The sequence below is a fragment of the Babylonia areolata genome, chromosome 6 (assembly GCF_041734735.1).
Source record: "Babylonia areolata isolate BAREFJ2019XMU chromosome 6, ASM4173473v1, whole genome shotgun sequence".
In the NCBI taxonomy this organism is placed as follows: Eukaryota; Metazoa; Mollusca; class Gastropoda; order Neogastropoda; family Buccinidae; genus Babylonia; species Babylonia areolata.
In genome coordinates this window covers 32,538,694-32,565,467 of record NC_134881.1, presented here as the reverse complement: position 1 = coordinate 32,565,467, position 26,774 = coordinate 32,538,694, and the positions used below count along the sequence as shown (strand labels likewise).

The window sequence follows — 26,774 nt, the reverse complement described above, 5'->3', positions numbered from 1 at the left end:
TGTCTTCCATATCGACGACAACAGCATCTTGATTGCTGTTAGTTCAGGCTCAGGAATGGTTTGTGATGAGCCATGCAACACATTATTTGACATTGACAGTAGAAACCATACCTTGTGCTAATTTAATCAAATACAAAAGCACACTGTGTTAGATTTTAGGATTTTCTTATCAACAGATGCCCTAACTGAATTTTCTTATCAACAGATGTCCTTACTGATCAGAAAACAGTGAACCAAAGCGACTTACCAAAGCACACATTTGGGAAAGGAAAAGAAAGAAAGAAACTAAAACAAAAACCAACAAAAACACCCACGACTGCTGCAAAGTATCCGACCATGGAAAGCTCAGAAAATAGCGAAAACAAAAAGGACGATGAATCTTACTTAGAAAAGACAAACGTCGAAGACGCATCTGAGGACCCGAAAGATAACAACCAGAATGTCAGAAACCAAAGAGAGACGAACGTCAAAAGGCATTATCATTTTGATGAATTGGATGATGAACCATTTCAACAACCTAAACTGAGGAAGTTTGAACGTTCAGTTTCAGACATCGGTAATCATCTGAACAAAACAGACCAGCTGACAAAAAACGTGAAAGATGGCCAAGAATTCCACCAACAGATTTCACGTAAGGACCACAGCCCTCCAGATATAGAGAAGATAGAACAATCAAAACTAGAGAATGGCAACATTCCACATGAGACTGATACTAATGAGAGAGCTGTTGATGAACATGAAGATGCATCTTCAGGAACAGATCCAAGTGGTTGTAATAAATCTAATACTAATAGCTGTGTGCCCTCACTTGATCAGAACAAAACACAGGAAAAGTCTCAGCAGAAATCTGCTTGTCATCGAGTTGTATTCATCCACAGTGACCAGCTGATCACACATTGTAATCGACTGCCTCGGATACCTGACAGGGTATGTTTTCAGTCATTAGGTTGGTAGTTATGATTATAGTTTGATAGTGAAAGGGATTGTGATTATTAGGAGCTGCTCAATTTATAATTATTCATGAACTTCTAAACCCTTGTCAATGAAAATCTATTTGGTCTTGAAATATTGTATGGACATTAAAGGGTTTACACAATTTTCAACAAGGTTCAGAGAGATTTTATAGGATTAGAAATAACAGCATGTTATGGCTTCTGCAGAAAAGTCTGTCTCCCATTTGTGTGGCAAATAGTTCTTGATAGTCAGTGTCAGAAAAGGACATATGGACCAATGTAGGATCTTAGGACAGTGCTTTATTCACAGCTAAAATGAACACATAATTCATAATTTGAAGTCATGAATTTTACCCTGTTATTGCTGATTGTATTTTGTTTTTGAAAGCTTATTAAAACTGAGTACAAAGCAACTACAAAATACATTTTTCATGATTATGTGATGTACCTATTTTTACCACAGGCTGGGATGGTGTATTCATTGATTGAATCCCTTGGACTGCTCACATTCCTGCAGTATGTATTGTATTGTATTATCTGATTGATGTAAATAATGTAAAATGAAATTTATTAAGATAAAAATGCCATTGGTACAATCTGTACTACTTCTCTGTTCTCATGATATTGATGTAAATAATGTAAAATGAAATTTATTAAGATAAAAATGCCATTGGTACAATCTGTACTACTTCTCTATTCTCAGTATCATGCTTATAAATAGTGGTATTAACTACTGTTCAGCATTTTCACTAGTGATGATGAAATTGCAAAATAATTGTAGGTAACTGATAAGTTATATTGTTGCCCTGAACTGAATGAAAAGCATTCTTCATGTACAGTTCCTTATTACAGTGCAGTAGTTTGATTTATAAATGAAATTCTCTTTTTAAAACGTAGTTTAAAAAAAAAATTATTGTTCATGTAAAAAGAGGAAAAGGAACATTGGTGCATATATTACAGATCTACATTCATTTTGAGACAGTATCAACAGCCCCCAGCAATGTTTATACCCATGTCTTTTGTTTTTGATATTTCCACAGTGTGGTTGCCCCGAAAACAGCCAGCGAGGAGGAAGTGTTGAAATTCCACTCAAAGGACTATGTAGAGTTCCTGCAGCGCATCAGTCATCTAGAGGATGAGGAGAAGATTGATGTGGATGATGCAGAGCAGTATGGAATAAGTGAGGGAAAAACAGATTTTTCTGGATTATTTTATTTTATTTTATGGAGCTGTACCAAATAGATATACATGGAAACATAACAAGCAATTTTTACACACATAATTATACTTGTTTGCTTTTGATTGATGCATGTGCACAGGTATTGTTTATGTGCACAGATAATTTTACATTAAAACCCATACTTGCATTGTTATTATTATTATTATGAGCATTTACGCCTAATCATGAAAATAAGCCATAGGCGTTTATCAATATAATACATACATAATATCAAAAAGGAAAAATTGAACACAAGATACCAAACATGAAAAATTATCCCCCCCCCCACACACACACACACAAGTGGCACACACACACACATCATAACACACAATCATAAATAGTACACAATCAAAAATGCAACCAACAAATTCTTAAACTATCAAAACTGTCATTATGGTTGCAAGCTTATATGTATCATTGTATGTGTCAGTGTTCATGCATGCACATGGATATCCATACACACATACTAGTGATACATGTACATATATCCTGCTCAGTGTATAAGAAAAGATTTCTCTTCACTGAATTAATGTCTTCATCTCCTATAATTTTTATTTTTCAAAACACAAAAAAAAAACACCCAAACTTCTGTGCAGCCTATGACTGCCCAGTCCAAGAGAATGTGTACGAGTGTGCAGCCTTAGTAGCAGGTGCGACAGTTACAGCAGCCAAAGCTTTGTGTGACAAACAGTGTCACATTGCTATCAACTGGTGTGGGGGCTGGCATCACGCTCAAAGGTGGGTCACTGGGTGTACAGACTATTTTTGATGATTGTGATTCCCCCCCCTCCCCCCCTGCCCCCCCCCTGGACTTTCTTGGATCGACCACCGTTTTATTTTGTATATGAATGCATTATAACAATTCATAGTAGATGGAAAAGAAAGGGGGGAAAAAAACAAAGAAAGAAAAAAAAAAGGAATACAGTGAACATTAATGATAAGATTTTCTTTTTATTGGTCACAAATTTGAGCTTTTATTCCCTAATATTCTTTAAGTCAGAAATTGGATTTTTTTTTCTGTACCTGTATTACCAGAAAAGACCATTGAAATGAATCCGTAGCAATTCAGGATCTTCTCTTGCAGCTGGCGTTATGGCAACACCTACATTGACATTTCCCTCTGAAAAGCAGGCATATATTCTGTAACAGATTGAGCTTGGTTACGGATGAGTAGTAATGGAATATGAGGGCATGGAAATAGGCAGTTAACAAAGGTACCGGTAATACAGAAAGAGCAAAACAGGAGGGAACGGTTTGTCATGGTGGTTGGTCTAATCAGGCTATGTAAGAATAGGATAAACAAGGTCCCAGGTTCAAGTCTTGCACTGGCCAGGATTTTTCTTTTATTGTCTTCTAGCTCTGGAGTGGGTGGTGGAGAGGGGTGCGGGTCACTACCGCGAGCGTCACTACCGCGTGTAACACTGCCGCGTGTAACACTAACGCGAGTGTAACCCTACCGCGAGTGACATTTCCGCGAGTAACATTTCCGCGTGTGCAACAGTAACGCGAGTGTAACCCTACCGCGAGTAACACTTCCGCGAGTAACACTTCCGCGCGTGCAGCATTGTCGCACGTTTTGTCTCCCTCTCTTTCACTCTCTCCTTATCAAGTGTCTAGTATATTTGTACCAAAAGCAATACTGAATAAAAAGCGCGCCAGTTGACCGTTGTTTTATTTATACGGTCTCGACGGTAAATATACCAGTTGTAGAGGATCTTGTCATTGGAGTAACGAGACTTTATTACCTCCATGGCCAACATTTGAAGCAAAGTGCGTGTTCGACAGAAGAACACTGTCCTTGAACACTAACTCAACGCTTCTTGTGCTAACCAAAAGAACTTCCACTCTCTCTTGTGGCCGCTCAAACTCACTTGAGTGAACTTCCACTCTCTCTTTGCGGTAGTGACCAGCACCTGTTTGAAACAAAGTGCGCGACAATGCTGCACGCGCGGAAGTGTTACACGCAGTAGTCTTACACGCGGTAGTGTTAAACGTGCGACAACGGTGCACGCGCGGAAGTGTTACTCGCGGAAGTGATACTCGCGGTAGGGTTACACTCGCGTTAGTGTTGCACGCGGTAGTGTTACTCGCGGTAATGTCGCTCGCGGTAGTGTCGCACAACCGGTGGAGAGGGTCAATCCAGATCTGCTTGGAGAAACCTTTTGTGTCAGGAAAAAGTGCAACAAAATATAGTACAACAAAAAGCAACAGTTTGATATGTTACAGTGTATACAGTGCTATACACTACAAAACAGAGCAGTACTATACAGTATATTATAATGAAACACAATGCAAAGAATACAGAAAAAATACATTGTTTTATAAATATATTTGTGACGTGAACAGGAGTGAGGCCTCTGGATTTTGCTACATCAATGACATCGTGTTGGGCATCCTGACCCTGCGTGACAAGTTCTCCAGGGTGCTGTATGTGGATCTGGATCTGCATCATGGAGATGGTGTGCTCTTGTGTACCGTCAGTAGGCATGTGTGCGTGTGTGTCTGTGTAATATGTGTCCGTATGTTTATATTCTGTTGTATTATTTCATTGTGCTTTATTTTTAATGAAATCTAATACATCTTGATATTAAACACACACACACACACACACACACACACACACTATCTACATCTATCTGTCTATCTATATGTGTATATCAATCTGTCTGTCTTTCTTAGACAGATAGATAGATAAAGTACATATACAGACATTATCATGTGGACACACAACACATACGCACACAGACTAGTTTACTCATGTTGAATATACACAACACACTTTAAGGGACATTATCTGTGGCATGAAGTAATATATAGTACACTCAGACATAACCTCATAGAAGTGTTCATTTGAAAAACAACCAACAATCATATCAGGCAAACATGGTGAAACCTACACACAGATACTGATAGTCATACATGCTCACATGTGTTCACACACATATACACACACTCATAGTCTGTCATATATTCTCTCTCTCTCATATATATGTGCACCCTTTTTCTCTGTCGGTCTCTCTGTGTCTTGTTCTTATGAATTTTTACTCATCAGTTCATTAAAACTGAATTACGTGCAACTTTTCTTTCAGGTGTGGAAAATGCATTCAGCACCACGCCACATGTTCTGACTGTCTCTTTCCATAAGTATGACACAGGATTTTTTCCTGGTAAGTGACTCCTGTGGGATGCCGGAGGGTGAGGTGGAGAGGGGGTCCTTTCAGTTATAGCATATTAACAGTAATATCTCCACCTTCTGTTAATTCTGTGCCGGAAATGTTCTCATCCCCATCGCTCTTTGATTCAGGTTTTTTTCCTACTCTTTATGTTGTTTTTCTTGTTTTCTGCCTTGCTGGTCCATTGACAAATATTTTTTTCCAGAGACACTTGAATATTTTGTTTGGGCATTTTCTGGACTTGATAACTGGGCATATTGTTTGAATATTCCTTTTTTGCACCTTGGAGTTGAAGGCTTTTTTTTCTCTCTTTTGAAAGCCAGTTATATATGTATACTGATGTATCATGTATACATGTTTGTGTTTAGGTGGTTTTTTGTGTGTGTGTTTTTTTTAACCCTTTGGAAAAAAAAAGATGGAATTGTCAATGTTAGAGGCATGTCCTAGGTTTATATGCACAAATGTGACTATTTTTGCCCAATTTTCTTTTCCTTTTTTCCCTCGGAATCTATGGGATCAATATTAACTGCATTTTCAGCCTAGATATATTATGAATAATAATGATGATTGTTCCAAGTAAGTATTAGTAATGGTGATAGTTCCAAGTAAGTGATATGTAAGTGAAGTGATGAAAAGAAACCAGCAAGTGTGTATGTATATGTGTATATATATATATATATAGAGAGAGAGAGAGAGAGAGGAGTGTATGTATGTGTGAAAATATATCTTCATTCTTTTGGATCAGTTATTTTTCCATATTTTTTGTGTTGTTTTCAATGCACTTTGATATTGATATCTTCACACACAAAGACATGCAAAAGATCACAGACCTGGTGTCTATAGTAACACAAAACCTTGCCATTTCAGATTTCTCAATTCCAATAAGTACAATAACAGGTTAGGAAAAGAAAATTCCTATTACATAATGCAAAATAAAATCTTGCCATTTCTGAACTCTGACAAGTACAGTTACAGGAGAGGAGAAGAAAAATCCTATAACATGATGCAGAATGAAATCTTGCCATTTCTGAACCCTGATAAATGCAATAACAAGAGAGGAGAAGAAAAATCCCGTTCATGCTGAGCTTGCATAAGCAGTTTTGACTGTTAAAATACTGAACGTGAATGCTGTCAAAAGTGGCATGTTAACTTTGTTATAATACAGAACACAATACATAAATATATTATAATGATATAGAATCACCTCACATGCACCCCAGCCTTTGGTGTTGTTCAGACAGTTATCAGGCACCCAGTCATTTCACAGGATGATACTAAAATCTGAAGATGATTGTTCAGGCTCTGGAAGCATCCTTGATGTGGGATCCAGGGGAGGCAAGTACTACTGTGTCAACGTGCCAATGAAGGACGGGCTGTCTGACAAGGAGTTCTTCGCTGTCTTCAAGCGGTAGGGTTATTCCTAGTCCTCGTCTAATGGCCACATAGTATGAGCATTGTTTTCCTCGCAAGATTGATTTTGTTTTTTCTGACTAAAGGAAACCGACATTTCCATTGAGAAAACAGAAATGTGAAGATATTTCATTAGTCTGCAGAACACAAGAAAAGATAAAAGAAAGATTCTTTATCAAAATCTGTTACTGTTGACATACAGTGAATTAGACCAGCTATCAGTTCCGTATTAAGAGTCTTTGTGGCCAGTTTAGGTTAAGCAGTGAAAAAGGTTATATGGAAGGAAATAGTTTGATTCGGTAGTTTCAGTTTCAAGGAGGTGTCAAAGGGTGTGTGATCTGATCCATGTACGTGACACATCTGCTGCATTTTTTTTTTTTTTTTTTTTTTTTTTTTTTTTTAGGCAGCAGACTTGACCTTCACATATACCCAACACGCTGACCAGGCCTTGAAAGACAACGGCAGGTTTGTGTAAAACATTAACACAGAATAGGGTACAAAAAATATCAAACTGAAGTCTAATCAAAAGGAACAACACAGTCATTGAATGGCAACTCCAGAGGTTGCTTGGTTTTCCTCTAGGAAATTATTACCTAAATATTTTTTTGTGACCTAAATATTTTTTATGCTTTTGTGTAAATGGTGAGTGCAGATTTTATTATTTGTCTGTCTGCATGATATGACTGTCTGTTATGTATTCAGTCAACACCATTTCACTGACATGAAAAAGAATAGACTGCTTGCTTCATTTGGTTTAAGAAATACATCTTTCTCTTTCTGTCTCTCTGTCTCTGTCTCTGTCTCTCTCTCTCTCTTTTGCTTGATTTGCTCATTTGTTATATTTTAAGTGCTTCATATTTTTCATTTTTGCTAATTTACTGTCAAATGACTTTAACAACAGTGTGATGACCGCTGTGCGAGAGACCTATGACCCTGAAGTGGTAGTGTGTCAGTGTGGTGCGGACGGACTGGCAGAGGACCCCATGTCATCGTTCAACCTGACCCTGACAGCCTTCCGCCATTGCCTTTACTTCTTGATGCTGTGGGAACTGCCATTGCTGCTGTTAGGAGGAGGTGGGAACATCTTTACGTTTATTCTTACTGCATGTAATGATGTTATGCAGGCTTTATTTTGTAAAGTTGTGGGGCTGATGGTGGTTACCATTCATGGACTGCCAGCTCCCATGTTCACTTGTATAACTACAAAAGGGTTTTTGCATGTATGGCGTTTAGGCAGCAGTACTTCATTTTCATGGGTGTGTGTAGCTGTAAATGTGTTTTCTCTCTGAAAATTGCTCAGCGCTTTTTCGAATCATTGTTGCAAGTGGGTTAGATTTTCACTCAGAATTTGTCAGCAAATTTCACTTCGCTCTGTCCCTCAACCTCTTTCCACACCCATTCTGCCCCTTGTCTTTTTCTTTCTGTTATCTCCACTTGTCTCTGTCAGTTATCTGTATCTTTTACATATATTTCTGTCCATTGATTTGCTTCTGAAAACTGAACAATTGATTCAGATACGCAAGCATTATTTGTGATTTATGTGAATGTTAAAGTTGTGACACATTATCAGGAAACAATATTGATGGTTTAAACATTACATGCACACTAATGAATGAGGAAGAGAATTACATTATCCTCTTGAGTGCCCCAGGATGGAAATTTGCATCCCTTTTTTGTGTACAGAAAAGTGCCCCATGATAGCAACTTCTGTCCGTGTAATTCTAAGAATTTTCCTTTTGGATATCATTAAATTCATGTGAAATTATCATAATTGGAAAGCATGTTCAGTTTCCTTCCAGAAAAAATATAGGTTACATGAAATTTCTTTGTTTGCATGCCCTTTTTTTTTCTTTTTTTTTTTCATTTCATTATTACTTTCCATGACCAAAAAAATCCCTTGGCAAATGCTTGTCCCTGAGCATAAAATAAGCTTCGCACTGAAAGGATTAATAATACAAAGTATCACATTATTGCTTGATTGATTTAATGGAAGTTCATTTTGTGTGATGCGGAAGAGGAGGATATTTATAACCCAAAGTGTTGTCTTCATTACATGACAGATGTGACAAAAAGCTGCTGGTACAGAGAAAGACAGGCCTGCAACATGTCTCACTACTGCCTTTTTGCTCTTGACAGGGGGCTATCACCATGCCAACACAGCACGATGCTGGGCCTCTCTCACTGCTCTGACGGTGGGGAGAAAGCTGCCACAGGATGTTCCTGACCACAAGGTGAAAGCCCTGTGCTTTTCTTTTGTGATGGTGTGGTAAGGTCATGTGTCAGGTAAGGCTCATGTCTAGGTGGAGACAGGTAGAAGGTATTTTGTACAACTGAGTAGATTTCGAAGATCGCACAAAAATTTCTTCATATAAATATTGATTTAAAGGAATTATAGGCTTACTGACCTAATGATATTATAAGTAGAAAGGTATAATCTCATTATAATTTTTTTTTAAATGTAATCTTACTGAAATTTGATAACATAAAAACTATTATCCCATATATTAGGAATTGTTCATAATTTTTTTTTTAAATGATGAGAAATAATGCTCCCTGTAAATCATTTGTGACTGATGTACCTGAAGATTAAGGGGAGGTTAATCACTTGTGACTGATTTACCGGAAGATTGTAGCCAACCTGGCTACACTTTGGGGTTTGTGTGCTTGTGCATACATGCACACAAGTTCACGCTTTTTTTGTTGCATGCATGTATGGAAGCACATTGGTACATGTGGGATGTAAATTATGTGCGAGTACATGCATATCAATGAGGAAAAAGCATCATATATGAAAAGGTTAAAGGTCCCTTTGCCTTTTCTCATTCACAGTGGCAGTGAATTCATTTCCACTGTCTAGGGCTTGGCATTGGAAGAGGGGGCCCAATCCTCTCCTCCTGCTGTTTAATCTTCTTCGATCAAAGCATTATTTATACCTACTGATTAAATTCCATTGCAACAACCATGTGCTGTTGGAATAAATTCAAAGAACATTTTGTTGAGTTTGACTCAGCAGTACAGTAGGAGAAAAAACGTCTGTTTTATTATGGAATATCCCAAATGCAGTGACTTGAAAAGTCAAGTTATTCTGTGGAAGGGCAGAAATATTTTCAGAGTGGAAGAAGGGAAATAGAGTTTGTGTGCGTGTGCGTTTGCCTTAAACTTTGATATATGCCATCCAAAAAATGTGCACATGATCAGCATTACTTTAATTGTGTGAAACTGAAAGATCAAAATTTACTTTGTTAGAATGTTGAAAGTGATCCAGAGCAGTGTATGGCTTTTTACTATTTGCTATGCCGCAGCCATTACTATGATTTATACAGTGGTTATCTTGCATCTTATATAGAATCGTAAAGCAGTTGTTGGTTGTGGGTGTGTGCAGCACTTCACAGAATACGGCCCAGACTATGAGCTGACTGTCCAAGCAGGCAATAGGAAGGATGACAACAGTTTGAAGGACCTGGTCAAGATTTGTAGCATCATTACTGGTCAGAAAATGTGAATGGTTCTGTTGTAGGAATGTAGCACTGGTTGTCCATTAGTCTTAGGACACCAACTCCCAATTGTGCGTGTGTGTGTGTGTGTGTGTGTGCGTGTTCGTATGTTTGTTATCTATCTTTCTATCTGTATTTATCTATCTACATTTAATTGTGTGTGTGTGTGTGTGTGTGTGTATCAGATATGGTTTGACTGAGAGCTTTTGAAAAATAAATATTAAACGTTTCACTGTTAAGTATTGAGTGCATTCCAGGAAATTAAAGGTTGGGGTTTTTTTGGTCCTTTTTTAAGTACTAAGATCTTAATCAGCATACTCGGAGCAAAGGCATACCTGTGCATGTATGCATTCGTACAAGCACTGTGTGTTTCATGGATAGAGTGGGCAAGGTGTGTGGGTGGGCATGGCATGATTTAGTAGACACATTCCTCCTTGTTCATTATAAACACTTCAAATATCATTCATATTGTCAGAATTTGCACATATTCTTTGTTTTCATTCATCATCTACAATATCAGGTTACCAACTGAATACATGCCTCGTTTTTTTTGGTGTGTTCTTTGTCATACATTCTCCAAAGGGCTCTATCATTATTATCTGAAAAGCTTCTTAAGCGTCAGACATCTGTCACTGTGATTCTTTAGCCATCAACTGTCCAATATGACTTACTCTGCAGTCACTGGGTCTGGCTCAAATTATCTTTCTGAACTGCTCCATATCAATACTATTTCGCCAACTCTGCTCTTCCTCTGATACTCAACTTCTCTGGATACCTCATGGTTAGAAACAAGACCTATGGACACTGACCATTTTCTTTTCAATCTACAAAAGACATGAAACAGACTCCCACATAACCTGACATTCTGTCTCCCTCAGCTCTTTCAAATCTGGCCTTAAAACTCTCCTCTATCCTCACTGATAAGTTTTGTAGTGGCAGGTCCATCCGAATGGTGTTTACTCGTGTGCGTGTGGTGTGCTGAACTATGACTCGTATGAATGCACATATATGTATGTGTACACATAAGCATAAATGTGTACGAATGTGTGTGTGTGCATAGTTTTGTGTATATTCATGTTTTTGTGTGCAAGTGTGTGCGTGCACATGCAGATGCACATTTGTGCATGTGTGGGTGTTTTGCATGTGTATGTATGTGTGTATGTTGAGGGGGGCTGGTGTGTATATATGTATGTTTGGTTGTATGTTTAAATGTATATATGCATTGTGTGTGTGTAGTTTGCTAGTCACATTTTAGTGTGTATACATAACATTGGTGTAATATATTATGTAAAATCCATGTATTTTGTGTTTTGTAAAGCACCTAGTGCAGATTTCTGGATAGTTTATTTTATCAGTATCCATTATTATTATAATTATTATCTCATATCCATTATTATTATAATTATTATCTCTGTGACTTGTCTGCAACTGGTGAGTATGTTGTTAGGAGAAATGGGGTGAAGAAAGAGAAAGGAAGATGTGTACATGAGAGAGGTTTGGTTGATTTGTAGTGATTTACAACTGTTATTATTTATCATTACATAAGGACAAGTATGTGATAGTGTTGGTCCATCTTATTTGTATGAACAGGATATTTGGATAATGCCTTATTTATATATTTTCTTAAACATTTGTGAGACAGAAAGACACATTCTCTAACCAGATGCAACCTTAGAAATTCTTCTCCATCTGTGTAATGAATTTGTGTGACAAATGTGAGCATTACATCAGTTCATACATGGTGTTTGTTGTGTTTCAGAAAACCTGCAAAACATCAAGGGCAAGCTGGTTTAAAAAAAACATCACTGCCAGAAGCAAGCAGAAGCTATTTGCCATTTCCTCAATTTTTACTCTGTGTGTAATCTTATGATTGTATAAATGCATACACCATGTGTGGAGTTTTAGCAAATCATTCAGTGATGAAGATTGGTTTTTATAATTATGATGCATTGTGAAATGTTCCTAATTGAAAGTTTGTGCATGATTAAAGAAAATTATACAAGCTACATAAAGCTTTCACGTTTCTGAAAGAAAGATAAAATATGGTACAGGTTTACTGTTATACAGAAGAATCATTTGTTACATTAGGGGAGCATACTGACAGATTTTATAAATAGAAAACTTTTCGAGATGCTACTGTATTTTATTATTTATGGAAATATCTCTGTACCTTTGGTTTATCCATATGTGTGTCATTGGCAGTGTTAAGCATTACCGGCTTGAAAAAACAACAACAGAGCTTACACTAACATGTCTGCTAGGTACAAACAAGGACACACATGCATGCCATCATCATGTATTGTACACATAAAATCACACTCAACCTGTTGTCTGCTTTGGGACATGAGACTTGTGTCCCTTTTGTTGTACTGTTGTACACCTACTGACTAAAGGACGTAACTCTCACTGCCAAGTTTCATCAGCACTTCACGGTTGATAGTTAATTAAAGGGAAATGGCCTGCTTTGTTTCTCTCTGTCTTCTAGAATTTTGGAGATTGTTTACATTCTTTGGACTTGTATATATACTGTATGATTCATAGGCAGTGGGAAATTCCAAAGTCACTAGCAGACACATTGGTAAAAATTGTGTTGTCTTGCAAAAATCAGTCACAGCTCATTTTTCAAAGGTTTACAGGCTTGAAAGTGGCTCAGCAAATAATGAAAGATATCGACAGGGGGAAGAAAACCTTGTAGTGGTAAGGGTGGTGATTCAGGTACCGATTTGGTGGATGACAACAGTCGCAACACACTTCGTGACAGAATGACAGTAAGAGTGATGTTGCAAGTTTTGTGCCCAGACTGTAAGTCTACATCTGTATAGCACACCAGGAGTAAAGTAACAGTGAATATATATACTATGGAAAGAATGACAGTAAGAGTGATGTAAGTTTTGTGCCCAGACTGGTAAGTCCACATCTGTATAGCACACCAGGAGTAAAGTAACAGTGAATATATATACTATGGAATTATAATAACTTTATCACCCACTTAAAGTACAATGAATGAGCAATCATCATCAAAATTTCAAGGATATATCTTTGTAAATGAGGTAGTAGATGACATTTTTTGCACTTAGGTAGAAATCCTGAGTTTTTTCTCGGCACATAGGAATGACAGTTGTTAAAATGTTCGGCAGGCAAAGTGCTAATTAAGACAGATGCAGTTTCTGTGAACAGAAGCTTTAGAAAATAAGGTGTGTCAGTTTAATGTTGCTTAAGAAGAAACATTTAAAGTTGTTTAATTGAATGAGGACAGAAAAAAAAGCAGTAAGTTACATGAACAAAAATTGTTGCCATCTCTTTCAGTCAGTTCTTAAAAGAAAAAAAAAGGGAAAAAGAGCATAAAAAGGACCTGAAACAGAACAGACATGCTCATAAATGTGTACATATACAAAACACATTTCAAGTTTAATGAAATCCTTTTGGCAACCATTTTGAACATGGAGGATAATGATCAGTAACGTTTAAAACCAGCACAACATGAAAAGTAAAGACATCACAGAGTCTCACCAATCTGTCAGTAATGCTTATTAACATATTAAACCAGCATAACATGAAAAGTTAAGACATCACAGACTCTCACACATCTGTCTATATTTTGAATAGGAGTGGGTGGTTAAACACACACACACATGCACACAGTCAACCAGTTTGTTTCTCAAGGAGGCGTCACAGTGTTTGGACAGATCCATATATGCTACACTTATCTGCTAGGCAGATGCCTTACCAACAGCATAACCCAACACACTTAGTCAGGCCTTGAATGCATGCTTATATATATTTGTGTACCCATCAGAGTGGGTTTCCTCAACAGAATTTTGCCAGAGGACAAGACTCATTGCCATGGGTTCTTTTTCAGTGCGCCAAGTGTGGGCTGCACACAGGACTTCAGTTTATTGTCTCATCCAGATGACTAGATGTCAGTTTTATTTTCCATTCAAACTTGGGAGAAAGGGTGAGAGCAGGATTCAAACCCATACCCTAATGGACTCTCTGTATTGGCAGCGGAGTCTTAACCATTCTGCCACCTTCCTCCTCCTCAGACAACCAATTCAGGGTAATTACACAGACTCACACTGTTTTCACATAAGCCAGAAAGGGATTATGTTACCTTATTCAAATAAATTGTTAACTTTAAAGCTCCTAGAAATGTGGTTTTGAACTTTGCTATGAAATGCCAAGTCATATGCAATTTAGAATCATAAAAATGGACGATACCGCACTCGTGCTGATTCAGTAATATTTAGCAAAAACACACACTTAGCCTGTGTGACTTTCGCCTGTTGAAATATCATTTGAACAGCCTACCATGTTGTCATCAATGTGACACAGGCAGAACGTACAATGTCAAAACAAAACTAGGCCGGCAACATCGCCTATTTACAACTGGGCACAAACTGCCAAGAAAAGTATGCTTTAAAAAAGTATGTAATTTTGTAAAGTTTTCATACACATGCACTTTGCTATATGCAAGAACTTTGTAAGCTCTCAAGGCCTGACCAGTGTGTTGGGTTTATATGTCGGTCAGGCATCTGCTTCTATTATTTGTTTTTTGTATGTCTGAAGCAGATGTGATGTATGGATCTGTTTGCATGTTGTGACGCCTTCTTAAAATTGAAACTTGTACAACTGTTACTTGTTTGTTCTGTTCCAGAGACACAAGCACAAACAGCAAAACAAATCAAGTGACCAACTCAGATAGCAGGGATGATCAATATTCTTTGAACACTATATTGAGAAATCAAATTTGCCTCCATTTCATCTATAGACACGCACACATACACACAAGACACTTTTATTCAGCACTTTCTTTCCAGACTCCTCTTCCCCCTGTGGGGATGCCAGGGCTTCTTTTCTTTTCTTTATAAATATATTCCGTAACAGGGTATTCTGTGCTTGAAATTTCGTTTTTTTCTACCATGGTCTTTGTTTCTGGCCTTTTCCTTTTCTTTCTGTCATCTCTTCGTTTCTTATTGTATGCCCTGCTGGTCCATTCATCAAACTTATTTCAAGAAAGTTTGAATAATGTCGGTCTTTTTCTGGACTGAATTGATGATTGGGCGTTTTAGCAAGTTTTTCAGTTGTTTTTTGTAGGGTTTTTTTGTTGTTTTTTTGCACAGAGTATGTGTGAGGTGCCTGTTGACAATTGCTTTTTAAAAAAATATGTCTGTTATTATATCATTCTAGGTTTATATGCATTAATACGGCTGTTAAAAAAAAGGTTAAGGTTAAAGATCCTATAGCCTTCTTCAGCCATCAGGGCAGTGAATTCATATCCACTGTGTGTAGGATTCAGCATAAGAAGGCGGTGCCTGATCCTCTCCTGCCATTTTAACCTTCCCTGACTGAAGTCAGCTACCCATTCATACCTAGATGGAGTGAGGAAAATAAGAGCAATGTGCCTTTCCCAAGGATACAACATGCTCGAAAACGGCCTTAAATGCTGAAAACTGGTGAACACAGAATCTGAAGTCCAATGCCTAACCAACTCTGCCTTGGCACCTCCTTATGACTATACCTGTGCCTAATTTTCATTTCAGGAGTTTTTAATTTTTTTTTCCCCTCCATGTTCCACAGGATCATTATTTACAGTTTTCAGCCCTGATATGGCCTTTGCAGTTAACCAGGCTTTAAGCAATACATACATATCACATACGTAAATAAATAAAGTCCACTTAAAAATCTCTCCTTGGTCCAGATCACAATCAGATTAGATTATGAAAAAAAATCACTTCCTTTAAAATGTCAAAGAGAACCATTGGTGGATCATTATGACACAGTGTCTTCACAAAATAAGCAGCAAAGAGCTTGAGTCTGATGTCATGCCCAGCAGTCAGTAAGAGAATGCTTCACAGTATAGGGCTGATAACATGGAAAATATCACAGAGTGCCTTCACCCTTCAGAAGATGCCACTTGGTGAGAATAGTACAACATATATGCAACTGGTTAAACAGTGTCCTCTCTGCAACAACTAAAATCAGTTGGAAGAGAACCTGTTAAATCTGGACGGACCTAAAACATCCTTTGGTCAGTATGAGTTTTCCACTCCTCATGCCAGAGGCTTTTAATGTAACAGTGAACTTGAAGTATGAGGTCCATGAATGGAACGAAAGATCTCAACTGTTTTTTACTGGTGGCACTCTTTGCTAGTCAGTCAACAGCCGAATTGCTGCTTTAGGCAAACATAAAAGCGATACCTTAAACTTGTCTTGAAGCAAACAAATTTCAGCTGTGGCATAGTACTCGTATATTCAGAACTGTTTTTTTTGATTAAAAAAAATTTTTTTTTAAAGGAATTCTAGTACCCTCAGCTCCAAACCTGCAGTGTCTGGAGCTGTCTTGTGAGCAAAAAACGAAAAGGGAGGAATTCTGTTCAGTGTTTGTTGATGTCACACTTTTCACTTTGATGGAGTTTTTTTCACATTCTCCACAGTCTGTAACACATTCCTTGCCTGGAGCAGCAGGGGTCTGTCAATCATGTGGCCACGGAATATAAATGCTCCCTGCAAAACAAGAAAAGCTTGCATCAAATTCCTGTTAACACTTTAAAAAATGCAAGAATTTTCGTTCTACCTTTAAATCCCATATTCAAGTGTAAGCAAATAATGATTATAAACATTTTAAACGTATTTATAGTGTTTTGAAGTTTCGGCATGATTAAAGAACTGAAGTACATTATATAATAAAGGTAAATTGAAAGTTAATGCTTCCGGTGTGAAACTAAACACTAGTGACAGTTCTTTTGACTGATCCTGTACATCAATTCGAACAGGAGTCATCATTCCCCAAAAGGAAAAAGATTTCTTATCTCAACCCACCATGCTCCATATGAAAAAGAACAATAATATCAATATACATGTCACGGAAAGATGTATATATCACCTGATATGTACTTTTTTCCCTTCTGTCTTTTCTTTCTTCTTTCCTGATTTTTTTTTCATATGTAAATATGTCCTTCAGATCATTCCCCCCAAAAACGATGCAACTTGCTTTGAATACTGGAACCCCGATCAAATTCTCATGACATGTAATACACCTAAAAACAACCAAAGACATCTTGCCTGTCCACTCTTCTGATGTTGCTCAAAGGCTTCAATGAGTTTTGTAGCCCAATCCACTCGTTCTGGACTAGGGGTAAAGGCCTCACGGACAGTGGCCGCCTGATTGGGGTGGATGATTTGTTTTCCTGTGTAACCGTCACGTGCTCCTTCCTCTGACTGCAGCCTCAGGCCTTCAAGGTCTGTCAGAAGTGTGAATGAAAACGTAGTGAAGCTGATAATTTGGGGAAAGGGTAAGATAAGAAAGCTAATAAGAACAAGAAAACATTTACCCTTTTCAAAATAAAGTTCTTGAAACTTGGTTTTTCATGGTCTATCCAGGCAAAAAAACATGAGCTGCCTTGGAAGCTTTGTGGACAACATGTAAAGAAACTAAATATGAAAGAGATAATGTAAAAAATGTAACCAAACTTAGTGGACAAAAAACACAGAGATGAGAACTAGTTTGGGTATAACAGGCAAGGACTCCCCTGATTTCAAACATACTATCAGACATGCCTTTTTTTTTCTAAGTGAATGGTGTCAGAGGAAACTGTTCTCTGTCAAAGCCCAGTTTTAATTATTCTTGGTCAGTCTACTGCATATAAATAAGCACACACATATATAACATATACAAACAATTATACAGTGCACTGTAAGTAACAAATAATATGAAAATACTGGCAATTCCACAATCTAAAAGTCACGTCAGCACAACCCAATATCTATCAAACAATATGCTTTGAAAGTACATGAAATAATTGTGTACAACAAACACTTATTCTTACAGTCAAAGAGAACAGGATTGGGAAATTTGTCTTGCTACCAGTGTAGACAAAACAAAATTTTGCACTGCTAACATTGTTTCTTTTATTGTCAATGTAAACCCAAAGTATAAGGAAACAACAAAAAAAACCCTGTCTTGCTAACACTGACACCATAGTCAATGTGGACAGAAGAAAGAAACTGAACTGCTGACACTGTAAAATTGATTCTAAATTTCATTTTCCAAAACACTGATAGCTTTATGCTCAATATCGATAAAAGAAATAACAAAAACAAACTGGTTCATATATCTCTATTGTTAATGTGGACAATAACTAAGAAATTTACCCTACTAATACTAATGCTTTTAAAGTCAATGTGGATAACCTCAATCTGCTAACACCAATACCTTTATAGTCAATGTAGACCATATCAATGGCCTGTATTCGATGGCCTCTTGCAATTGTCACAATCTTCTGGCGAACATATGTCAGCTCTAATGCATCTGTTGTTCTCATTGCTCCTGAAAACAAAAAATCAGTGGAACTTGAATCAAACACAAGTCAGTTCAGACATCTGCCAAACTTGAAAAATATTTGGAATGTGTGGTTAGTTCAAAGCCTTAAAACTGAAAGTGAAGAACGGGTAACCTGGAATATCTGTTATTCTTTTTCTTTACACAAAGTTTCCATCACTTTGTGAAAAGTGTTCTGAATGCTCTTGCACTTGCATAATTATAATAAAAGGATAGATCTAACTGAAGTGACAAGATAGCATAAAGTTCTGAATGCTCTAGCAAATGTACATAATAAAAAGATCTGACTGAAGTGACAGGATTGCATAAGCTATGTAATATTTCATATCTGAACAACTGATAAAGAATAAAAGGAATGGCTTCACAAAATCAGTAACAAGCTTTAAGGTGAACAAACAAACAAAAATAATAAGATAAAATAAAAACAAATGAGGTAATGCCTTCATGAATCATAAGTTTCCACTCATATTTATAACAATATCTTAAGGATTACTGAATGGAAAAACAAAGAGAGAGAGAGAAAAAAAGAAAGAGAGACATCATAGTCTTTACTTTCACACATTTCTGAACTGGAACAGCTGAACAAAAGAGTACTGACATTTGCGACTGACAAAAAGCATTGAGGACAATGGTCTGGCACACACACACACACACACACACACACACGCACACACACACACACACATATATATATATATATATATATATATACACATATGTGTGTGTGTGTGTGTGTGTGTGTGTGTTCTTACATCTGCTCTTAAAAATGAAAATTCAAATAATGATGTTTATTTCAATCAAGTTGAATATATTTTATAGTTTATAGAGGTATTTCTGCATAGCCACTAACTTTGAAAACTGTTTCGGCTAAAGTTGGTTGTTAAGATCTTACAATGTTTGTCAAAAGAACAAGTGTCTGTGTCTGATCATTATCTGTGTGGCAAAGTGAATTTGACAGCTACATTTATGCAGTTGCGCATCGAAAGTGTGACTGGATGTTAAGAAATTAAATGAATTACCAATTGCTGCTACAGCCAGTGTAACACAAGTAAATTCATGTTTCTGGCAAACCTCTACTTTCAACGTTCCTCTTTCGATTCAATTCAGACTTGTACCACAGATTAAAGTTAGGAATCAGAGGCAAGGAGGAGGAGGCTAACACAAACAACTGCAGCTGTCCTTCTTTCCTTTTCCATGCAATCTGACAACCTGTTTCAGAAAATCACAAGGAGAACTGACAGGAAAGAGTTGAATCAATTTTCATAAACGATGATATGTGTTTTCTTTCCTTTGAGCTTATTTGCATCATGATTTTCACATATTAGCATAATGTAAAATACTGCTTCCCTTCCATGCTTTTTTTCTTTCTTTTCTTTTCTTACAAATTCCAAGAATTAACTCCCATTGTATTTGAAAGTTATTCAATGCATAAGGTTAGTTTGATTGGGTAGTCATCAGGGGAGTCAGGTTGGTACCGAAATACTGATAAATGCCAACACTATGGTCCAGTGAATACAAAGGAAAATGTAGAAACAAAAGCAAAGCAGTACAGCTGGAAAACATCAGATCTACAACATGTAACTGTCACAGGTACATTGTTTTAGGAATTACTTTCCTCTGCTTGTGGGAATCCTCATCTCGACAGTTGCAAAATGTTTGTAGAATTTCCTAACGTACCATGCCTGCATAATCCTGTGTGGACTTGTTTTATTCCGTTCTTATGTAAATGCCCAAAGAAGTTCAAATGCATGTTAAAGATACCATCATATTCTTTTTTATATGTCAGTACATGTAAGTAAAAAACTAAATAAAAACATTCATGCACAAAAAGGTGCACTTGTGCATATCTTGATGAGCTCTCAATTTTACTCAAATGTGCCACACTCTTACATAACATGAACAAAGTAAGCACCTACAAACGCCAAAGAAATATTTCGATTCAACTCTCCAGAGGTGTGCAGGATGGAAGAGACTGCAACTGTTCTGTACACTCTTTCTATTTTTCTGACACTGGGCAGCTACTTTCGGCAGCATGCTCCACAACGCGGATGATGATTTATTATGGCAAAATGTTCTGCGTGTATCGAAGCCATCCTCAATCATGGACACTTGTGGAAACATAAAAAGCTAAACTGGCACTGTATTCTGTCAAGATAATGTCTTTGCATAAGCGTACCTCATTTCAGAAACTGCTATCATGATTGTTTTATGAGAGAATAAGAGAAAACTACAAAACCCCTTTACTAGCATGACTGATTTTATGAAAAATTAATGAGTCAACTGACCGATCAACTGTCACATCAATGGGTCATTTTAAAATTATATGCGTCAATGACCAATGATCAACATGAAACCTAAACCCTGTGAAAGTTTTTTTTTATCAACAACCATGACTATGAACCAAAAGCAGCATCTTTACAACAGTGATGGTTTTATTGCTTGCTATCTTCCATCTTGTCTGGACTGGTTTCTCTAATACTTCCAGCTGCTGAGGAAATACCAATTTTAAACATAAAAGGAACCACTGACACACACATACACAACTCTTTTTTTCTGTAAACACAGGTAAAAAAATAAAAATAAAAATACAGACCAATATCTGCACAGAAGTCATCTGAACCAAACACCACGCCATCCAGGTGGTAAATTCCCTGTTTGGAGAAATCCTGAGCTCTGTCCAGGACATCTTCCATATTCCTCAGTCCTTCTGCGCTTTCCACGTAGGTGATAAGGTGGGGACAGTAACCCCCTGTACGACTGCCCACTGCTGAGCGAAACTGACTGGTGAACTGAACAAATGTAAAAACAATGTCACTGCATGAGAAACAATAAAGCAACAATGAGCAACAATGAAGACGTTGTGCAGGCAATCATACAAAATCAGTACCTGTATAGTCTTAGAAAATAACATTTTTCAACTTCATCTCTGCATTGCATATCTGCCCCCCTCACCCCCCCCCCCCCCCCCCCTCCTAACTGAAAAGATTCAGGAAAAGTGTTTTGAGTGAGTTCTATTCACTGAACCAATATGAACTTTGTAAATGGTGATTGTGAAATATTTCTGTATACTGGGGTAGGGTGAGACACGGACAGGGCTGGCATGTTATACTAAAAGTCAGAGCTTGTTTGAAAGTTGGTTTGTGCATGGAAAGTGCATACACATACATACATTTACACACACACACACACACACACACACACACACAACACAACACCATAACTATAAGTTGTATAACAGATTCCAGTGAGTAACAGGTTCATCCACACCAGATCAGATAACAGTTTCATCCACACCAGATCTTTACTCCCCCCCTCCACTCGACCTTGAGTGGTAGTCTGGATGCTAATCTTTCGGATGAGACAATAAACAGATTCCATGCGCAGCATACACTTTGCACATGTGAAAGAACTCGTAGCAACAAAATGGTTGTGCCTGGCAAAATTCTTAGAAAAATCCACTCTGAGTGACAGTAAAACAAGTGTCACATCACAGTGGCAATGTGCTCTCCCTGGGGAAAGCAGCCTGAATTTCATGCACAGAAATCTGCTGTGAAAAAAAAGTTATACAATACCATATCTACTGTCACCACAACTGTTATAATTAGACATTAACACATACCAGCACAACATCGTCTACGGTGTCAACCTTGGGAAGCAGAATAGTTTGTGGAAGATGATGGGCTTTCATGATGACTTTTAGGTCTTCGTTCATAAGTCCACTGCCAACTGAGTTGACCCGCACAGCAATGTCCATTCCTTCTACTTCGCCCAACTCATCCAGCATCATGCAGATGTTTTTACGGGCCTCTGCCTGTCAACATTAAAAAGTGCACATCGTCATGTGTCACTGCATTTTTTTTTTATACTTATCTGACTGCCTGTTTCTGTGCATATGTCCCTGTTCATCCACTGGACACATCTCAAAACTAATAATTCTTGTCTTTTTTTTTTTCCTACTGCTTATGAGAAACTGTGAATATGCGTATATGTTTTTTTAAGTACATGTGTGTGTGCAAGCAGTCATGTGAATGACTGAAAATGTGACAGTACCTGCATGTCTTACAGACTATATCTGTATTTGTCCCCCCCCCCCCCCCTTTTTTTAAAAATTTTATTGCTAATTTGCTTGTGTCGCTATTTCTATGCACTTTTGGCATAATTGTAAAAAGTTGTGATAAGTGTTTATTGACTCTGTTAGCACCATATAAATCTCTTTTGTTTTTTGGGTTCTTGTTTTTTTTTCATTTCTACTTACATTTCATTTATTATTACTAGTGATACAACTTATATTTCATGTAAGCACACATACAAAAACAATGATATATCAATTACTATGCCTGCCACATGCCTTAAATCAGCTCCAAGCCTAAAAAAATATGAACAGGCAGATCTAAATGTTTTCCACTTTTTAAGTTCAGGCGATATTATAATCAAAGTCACACACCCAAACCACAGCCACACAAAAATTTTTAATCATGTGGCATGAATGTTACAAGATCTTTAAAAACAGAACCATGGAAAAAGAAAAAAAGGTTGCTTTGAGCTGGATATAAAAAAAAGTAAAACATTCCTGATGAAAACCGACACTAATGGGTAATTTAAACTTTCTTAGTATCTTCAGTTATATATGGCACTAAACTTTTGTACAGCCCTCTCCCTTCACACCATCTTCTGACTTTGCCCACCTTCATGTCATGTGCAACTCCATCTTCACATTCCAAGACAGCGCAGTCAACATCCAATTCTGGCACTTTTCTCAGTTTCCTCAAGTCATGTCCTGGAATGTAGAGGAGGGTACGTCTGGGAACATATCTGCGGTCCGTGTCCAGATTCCCCACTGAACTGTATCTCCGTCTCACAGCAACAGGCACCACTATTTTTGAGCAAGAACCATCTTGCAAAAGCAGATGACAAAAGTTTGTTCTGGGGTTTCTCGCCAGCTTTCCACATACAACAGCAGCTTTTTTGATGATATTCATGATGCCTGCCTAAATGTCACTATTATCCAAATAATCACAACCACGAACACTGTAAATGCGAAAGAACCTGCACAAAATAAATGAATACATTTGATTTCAATGCCCTTATCCAATTTCTAGAAGACAATGCATGTGCAGTTTCACTATAAAACTATACAAATGGAGTGATCTGTTCTTGAATAATAAACCAAAACCATAGCAAATGGCAGAATGAAATGCATATATTCACACACACATATATGCCACACACACATACATGCACAAGTGCATTCTGTAAAAGGCATGTGAACCTGTTATAATACTAGGTAAGGATGGGCACTGGCTCTGGTGATTTTGAAATTACAGCAGCTTGCTGATGGCTTGTTATATACAACCCTTTCACTGCTTCCCCCCATCCTCCATCAGTAAGTTCTTTAAGATAAACACCTTTATCAAGGTCAACAAGGTGATTATCATTATCAAATTAACTGAGCTGGTGTGTGTGCATAAGAGAGAGAGAGAGAGAGAGAGAGAGAGAGAGAGAGAGAGAGAGAGAGAAAGTGTGTGTGTGTGTGTGTGTGTGTGTGTGTGTGTGTGTGTGCGCGCGCACGCGTGTGTGTGTGTGTGTTATTCTGACCGTTGAAACACATCATAGAAGTCCTGCATTACATTTTGATTGCTAGACAAATGTTTTACTGTCATCTGCAAATATTTCACATAAACTGCAAATCACTTAAGGCAGTATTTTTTTTTAATGTATTGTAAATTTTATTTAAAAATTAAAAAATTAAAAAAAGAATGGGGCAAAGTATGCTCTCCTGAGGTATTCAACCAGCCCATTCACAGAATCTGAACTGGATTATGTCACCAACTTTCAGCTACTGGTTTTCAAGGAAATCACTGATTCATATATCATATCAAGTGTCACGGATTTTAGGCTTTATCAGCCTTTTGCCTGATCATTAGGACTTTTTTCCCCCTTCAACTTTATACAGGAGTGTGCAGTTACTGATGTTATGGCTAGCTTCCTATGGAGAAATTAACTTGGAATCCATAATCCTTCCAGTGTTTATCTAATAAATTCTTAAATTTGTTAAGTGTTCCTGCAGTGAAAATCCATAAGTTAACAACCCTGTTAGTAAAAAACAAAAAAGTGTGAAAAAAGGTTTGATTTGGTGTGTCTTCATTAGTTTTAGTGGGTGTCCCCTGGTATGGTTACTGTCCTTTAGAGAGAAAAGATTTTGTCATAATGTCCATGTAGAATCTTGTATGTCTCAATCATATCACCCCTTAACCTTCCATATTCCAGGCTTGGGAGTTTAAAACTAGTTAGTTTCTCTTCATAGGGCATACTACGTATCCCTATAATTTGTTTGGTAGATCTTCTATGTACATTTTAAATCAAGTCAATATGTTTTCTAAGGTAAGGGGACCATACCACATTACCACCATATTCCAGTATTGGTTTTACTACTGATTTAAATAATGGCACCCTGACATCTTTATTTTTATAGCGGATAAAATGGATGATCATGCCTGCTATTCTATTTGCTTTTTTTTTCTTTTCTTCTTTATTTTATTTTTATTATTTTATTTTTTTTTTTATTACTGTAGCATTAATGTGCTTTTCAAATGTTAAATTTTTATCCATTAAAATTCCCAAATCCTTTTCCAACTCAGTTTCTTCTATATCATCAGAGTTGATATGATGTGTATTTTGGGTTATCTTTACCAACAAGAAGTACTTAAAAATTTTCATTGTTAAACTTAATTTGCCACGTCTCTGTCCATTTGACTAGTTGATTTGTACTTTCTTGGAGCATAATTTGTTTTTCTTTATTTCAACCTAATATTTTGCCTGATACTGTGATAGACCAAAATATTGCAATTTTGTTTGCAATCTTCATTGCGACACATAACCATTGGAAGTATAAGAAAATTTATCAATACTTTCTCCTCTGCCAATGATTAATTTTGGTAAAGTCTTCGTGTTGTATTCAAGATCGAAAGTGCTAAGAAAAGACAACTCTCGAATGCATGAAGAGCATCGGCAGCCGTCATGGTCTATCAACTGTTCTGTATACAAGCCACAAATAAAAGGTTTCCCAAAGTCTTACTTTATTTTTCGCGCAAGTTTATGCATCAAGTCATTAACAACGGTACAGGCATTGCATTTTCCGTAAAGCAGCGCAGCTGGGTCACACAAAACAACCTTGTTTACAGAAGCCAGTTTTCCATTGTAAAATAAGTCTTTTACCGTGATCAGCGCTAGCATTTCTCTTTAACTATGCATTGTGAGATCCCAGCAGTTTAGAAACAACAGGATCTGATACATTTAAGTCTTTAAAAAAAGAGAGAGAGATTCAAAAAAACCTTGGCAAGTCAAACCTGTCCCGTTCCTGAGCCACTCTCTCATAAAGGAAATGAAGACAGCTTCTGCGATGTGTTTTGCGACTTGCAAGTGACGCAATTGTGACGTCACTGTATACTCTTTATCTCTACACCCATTCAAACTCATAGCCGAGTGGAGCAAGTGATAGCCCTTTGCCCTCCCCCGTCACAACCAGTGCCTAGTACTACACTTTTCATATCCCACTGCGAGAAACAAAAATGAAATTGTTGTCCAGTTGAGAAATCACTTCCCATTTGCAGAGTGCAATGCCCTTCGATGTTACTGAAGGTTAAAGGTCAAGGTTATTCGCTGCTTTCGTCCACAGTGTCTATGTTTCGTCGAAGTTACGTCCCCTGTAATTCTACAATTTTTAGCAGTGTCGTCTGCTACAGACGTTTTCGTTCGGTTTTACTCATGCTTCGTTATTCACCTAAGCATAATCATCGCTGAAATGTGTTAACGAAATTTTTTTTAAAGATTCAGCTATATAACTAGGCTAGGGCTGTGCCGGTCGGGTGTATTCCCGGGGACCGCTTCGGTAGTCAACCAGATCCGGTGTAAAACCCAATACAGGCAATATTCCTTCTTCCCCATAACGATACGTGACTGGAACAACCTGCCTGAAACAGCTATAGCAACAGACACCTTGGACACCTTTAAGTCTAGGGTGCCCCCCAATCAGTAGTTAATTAGAGGTCCCCTACCCCCCCCCCCCTTCCCACCTCCTCCTCCTCACCCCCTCTCTTACCCTAATATTTTTGGGTTTTTTAATTTATTTTTGGGGCCCTGCTGTCTTAGATCAGCCAGGGACCGGCTAGCTCGGAAGGGCAAAAA

At 37.5% G+C, this 26,774-nt stretch overlaps 2 protein-coding genes across 3 annotated transcripts; one reads left to right on the top strand and one right to left on the bottom strand.

The window, feature by feature from the left end:
- LOC143282946 (histone deacetylase 8-like) lies at nucleotides 1-13,129 on the top strand. The gene is made up of 11 exons (XM_076588854.1): nucleotides 1-927; nucleotides 1,417-1,469; nucleotides 1,994-2,133; nucleotides 2,772-2,913; nucleotides 4,522-4,634; nucleotides 5,265-5,342; nucleotides 6,648-6,756; nucleotides 7,660-7,832; nucleotides 8,895-8,989; nucleotides 10,141-10,246; nucleotides 12,012-13,129. The coding sequence occupies exons 1-11, from the start codon at nucleotides 337-339 to the stop codon at nucleotides 12,044-12,046; spliced, it is 1,635 nt and encodes a 544-aa protein (XP_076444969.1). The 5' UTR covers nucleotides 1-336; the 3' UTR covers nucleotides 12,047-13,129.
- Nucleotides 13,130-13,647: 518 nt separating this feature from the next.
- LOC143282948 (citramalyl-CoA lyase, mitochondrial-like) lies at nucleotides 13,648-26,255 on the bottom strand. 2 transcript variants are annotated; one of them, XM_076588866.1, is made up of 7 exons: nucleotides 25,937-26,255; nucleotides 23,276-23,636; nucleotides 22,210-22,401; nucleotides 21,184-21,379; nucleotides 18,465-18,578; nucleotides 17,315-17,493; nucleotides 13,648-16,756 (listed from the first exon to the last, which is right to left on the bottom strand). In XM_076588866.1, exons 2-7 carry the CDS (start codon nucleotides 23,567-23,569, stop codon nucleotides 16,652-16,654), a joined length of 1,080 nt encoding a protein of 359 aa, XP_076444981.1. In that variant the 5' UTR covers nucleotides 23,570-23,636; nucleotides 25,937-26,255; the 3' UTR covers nucleotides 13,648-16,651. The 2 variants fall into 2 exon arrangements, with proteins under 2 accessions (XP_076444981.1, XP_076444980.1); XM_076588865.1 differs by having other exon boundaries at nucleotides 25,922-26,254.
- Between the last annotated feature and the right edge of the window lie 519 nt (nucleotides 26,256-26,774).

Coding starts and splice junctions, on each gene's coding strand:
- LOC143282946 (XM_076588854.1), top strand. CDS start 337: ATGGAAAGCTCAGAAAATAGCGAAAACAAAAAGGACGATGAATCTTAC. Junction 4,635..5,264: donor GGATCTGCATCATGGAGATG/GTGTGCTCTTGT, acceptor CTTTTCTTTCAG/GTGTGGAAAATGCATTCAGC. Junction 6,757..7,659: donor TTCTTCGCTGTCTTCAAGCG/GTAGGGTTATTC, acceptor CTTTAACAACAG/TGTGATGACCGCTGTGCGAG.
- LOC143282948 (XM_076588866.1), bottom strand. CDS start 23,569: ATGAATATCATCAAAAAAGCTGCTGTTGTATGTGGAAAGCTGGCGAGA. Junction 21,380..22,209: donor CCGTAGACGATGTTGTGCTG/GTATGTGTTAAT, acceptor ACATTTGTTCAG/TTCACCAGTCAGTTTCGCTC. Junction 16,757..17,314: donor AACATCAGAAGAGTGGACAG/GCAAGATGTCTT, acceptor CTTGTTTTGCAG/GGAGCATTTATATTCCGTGG.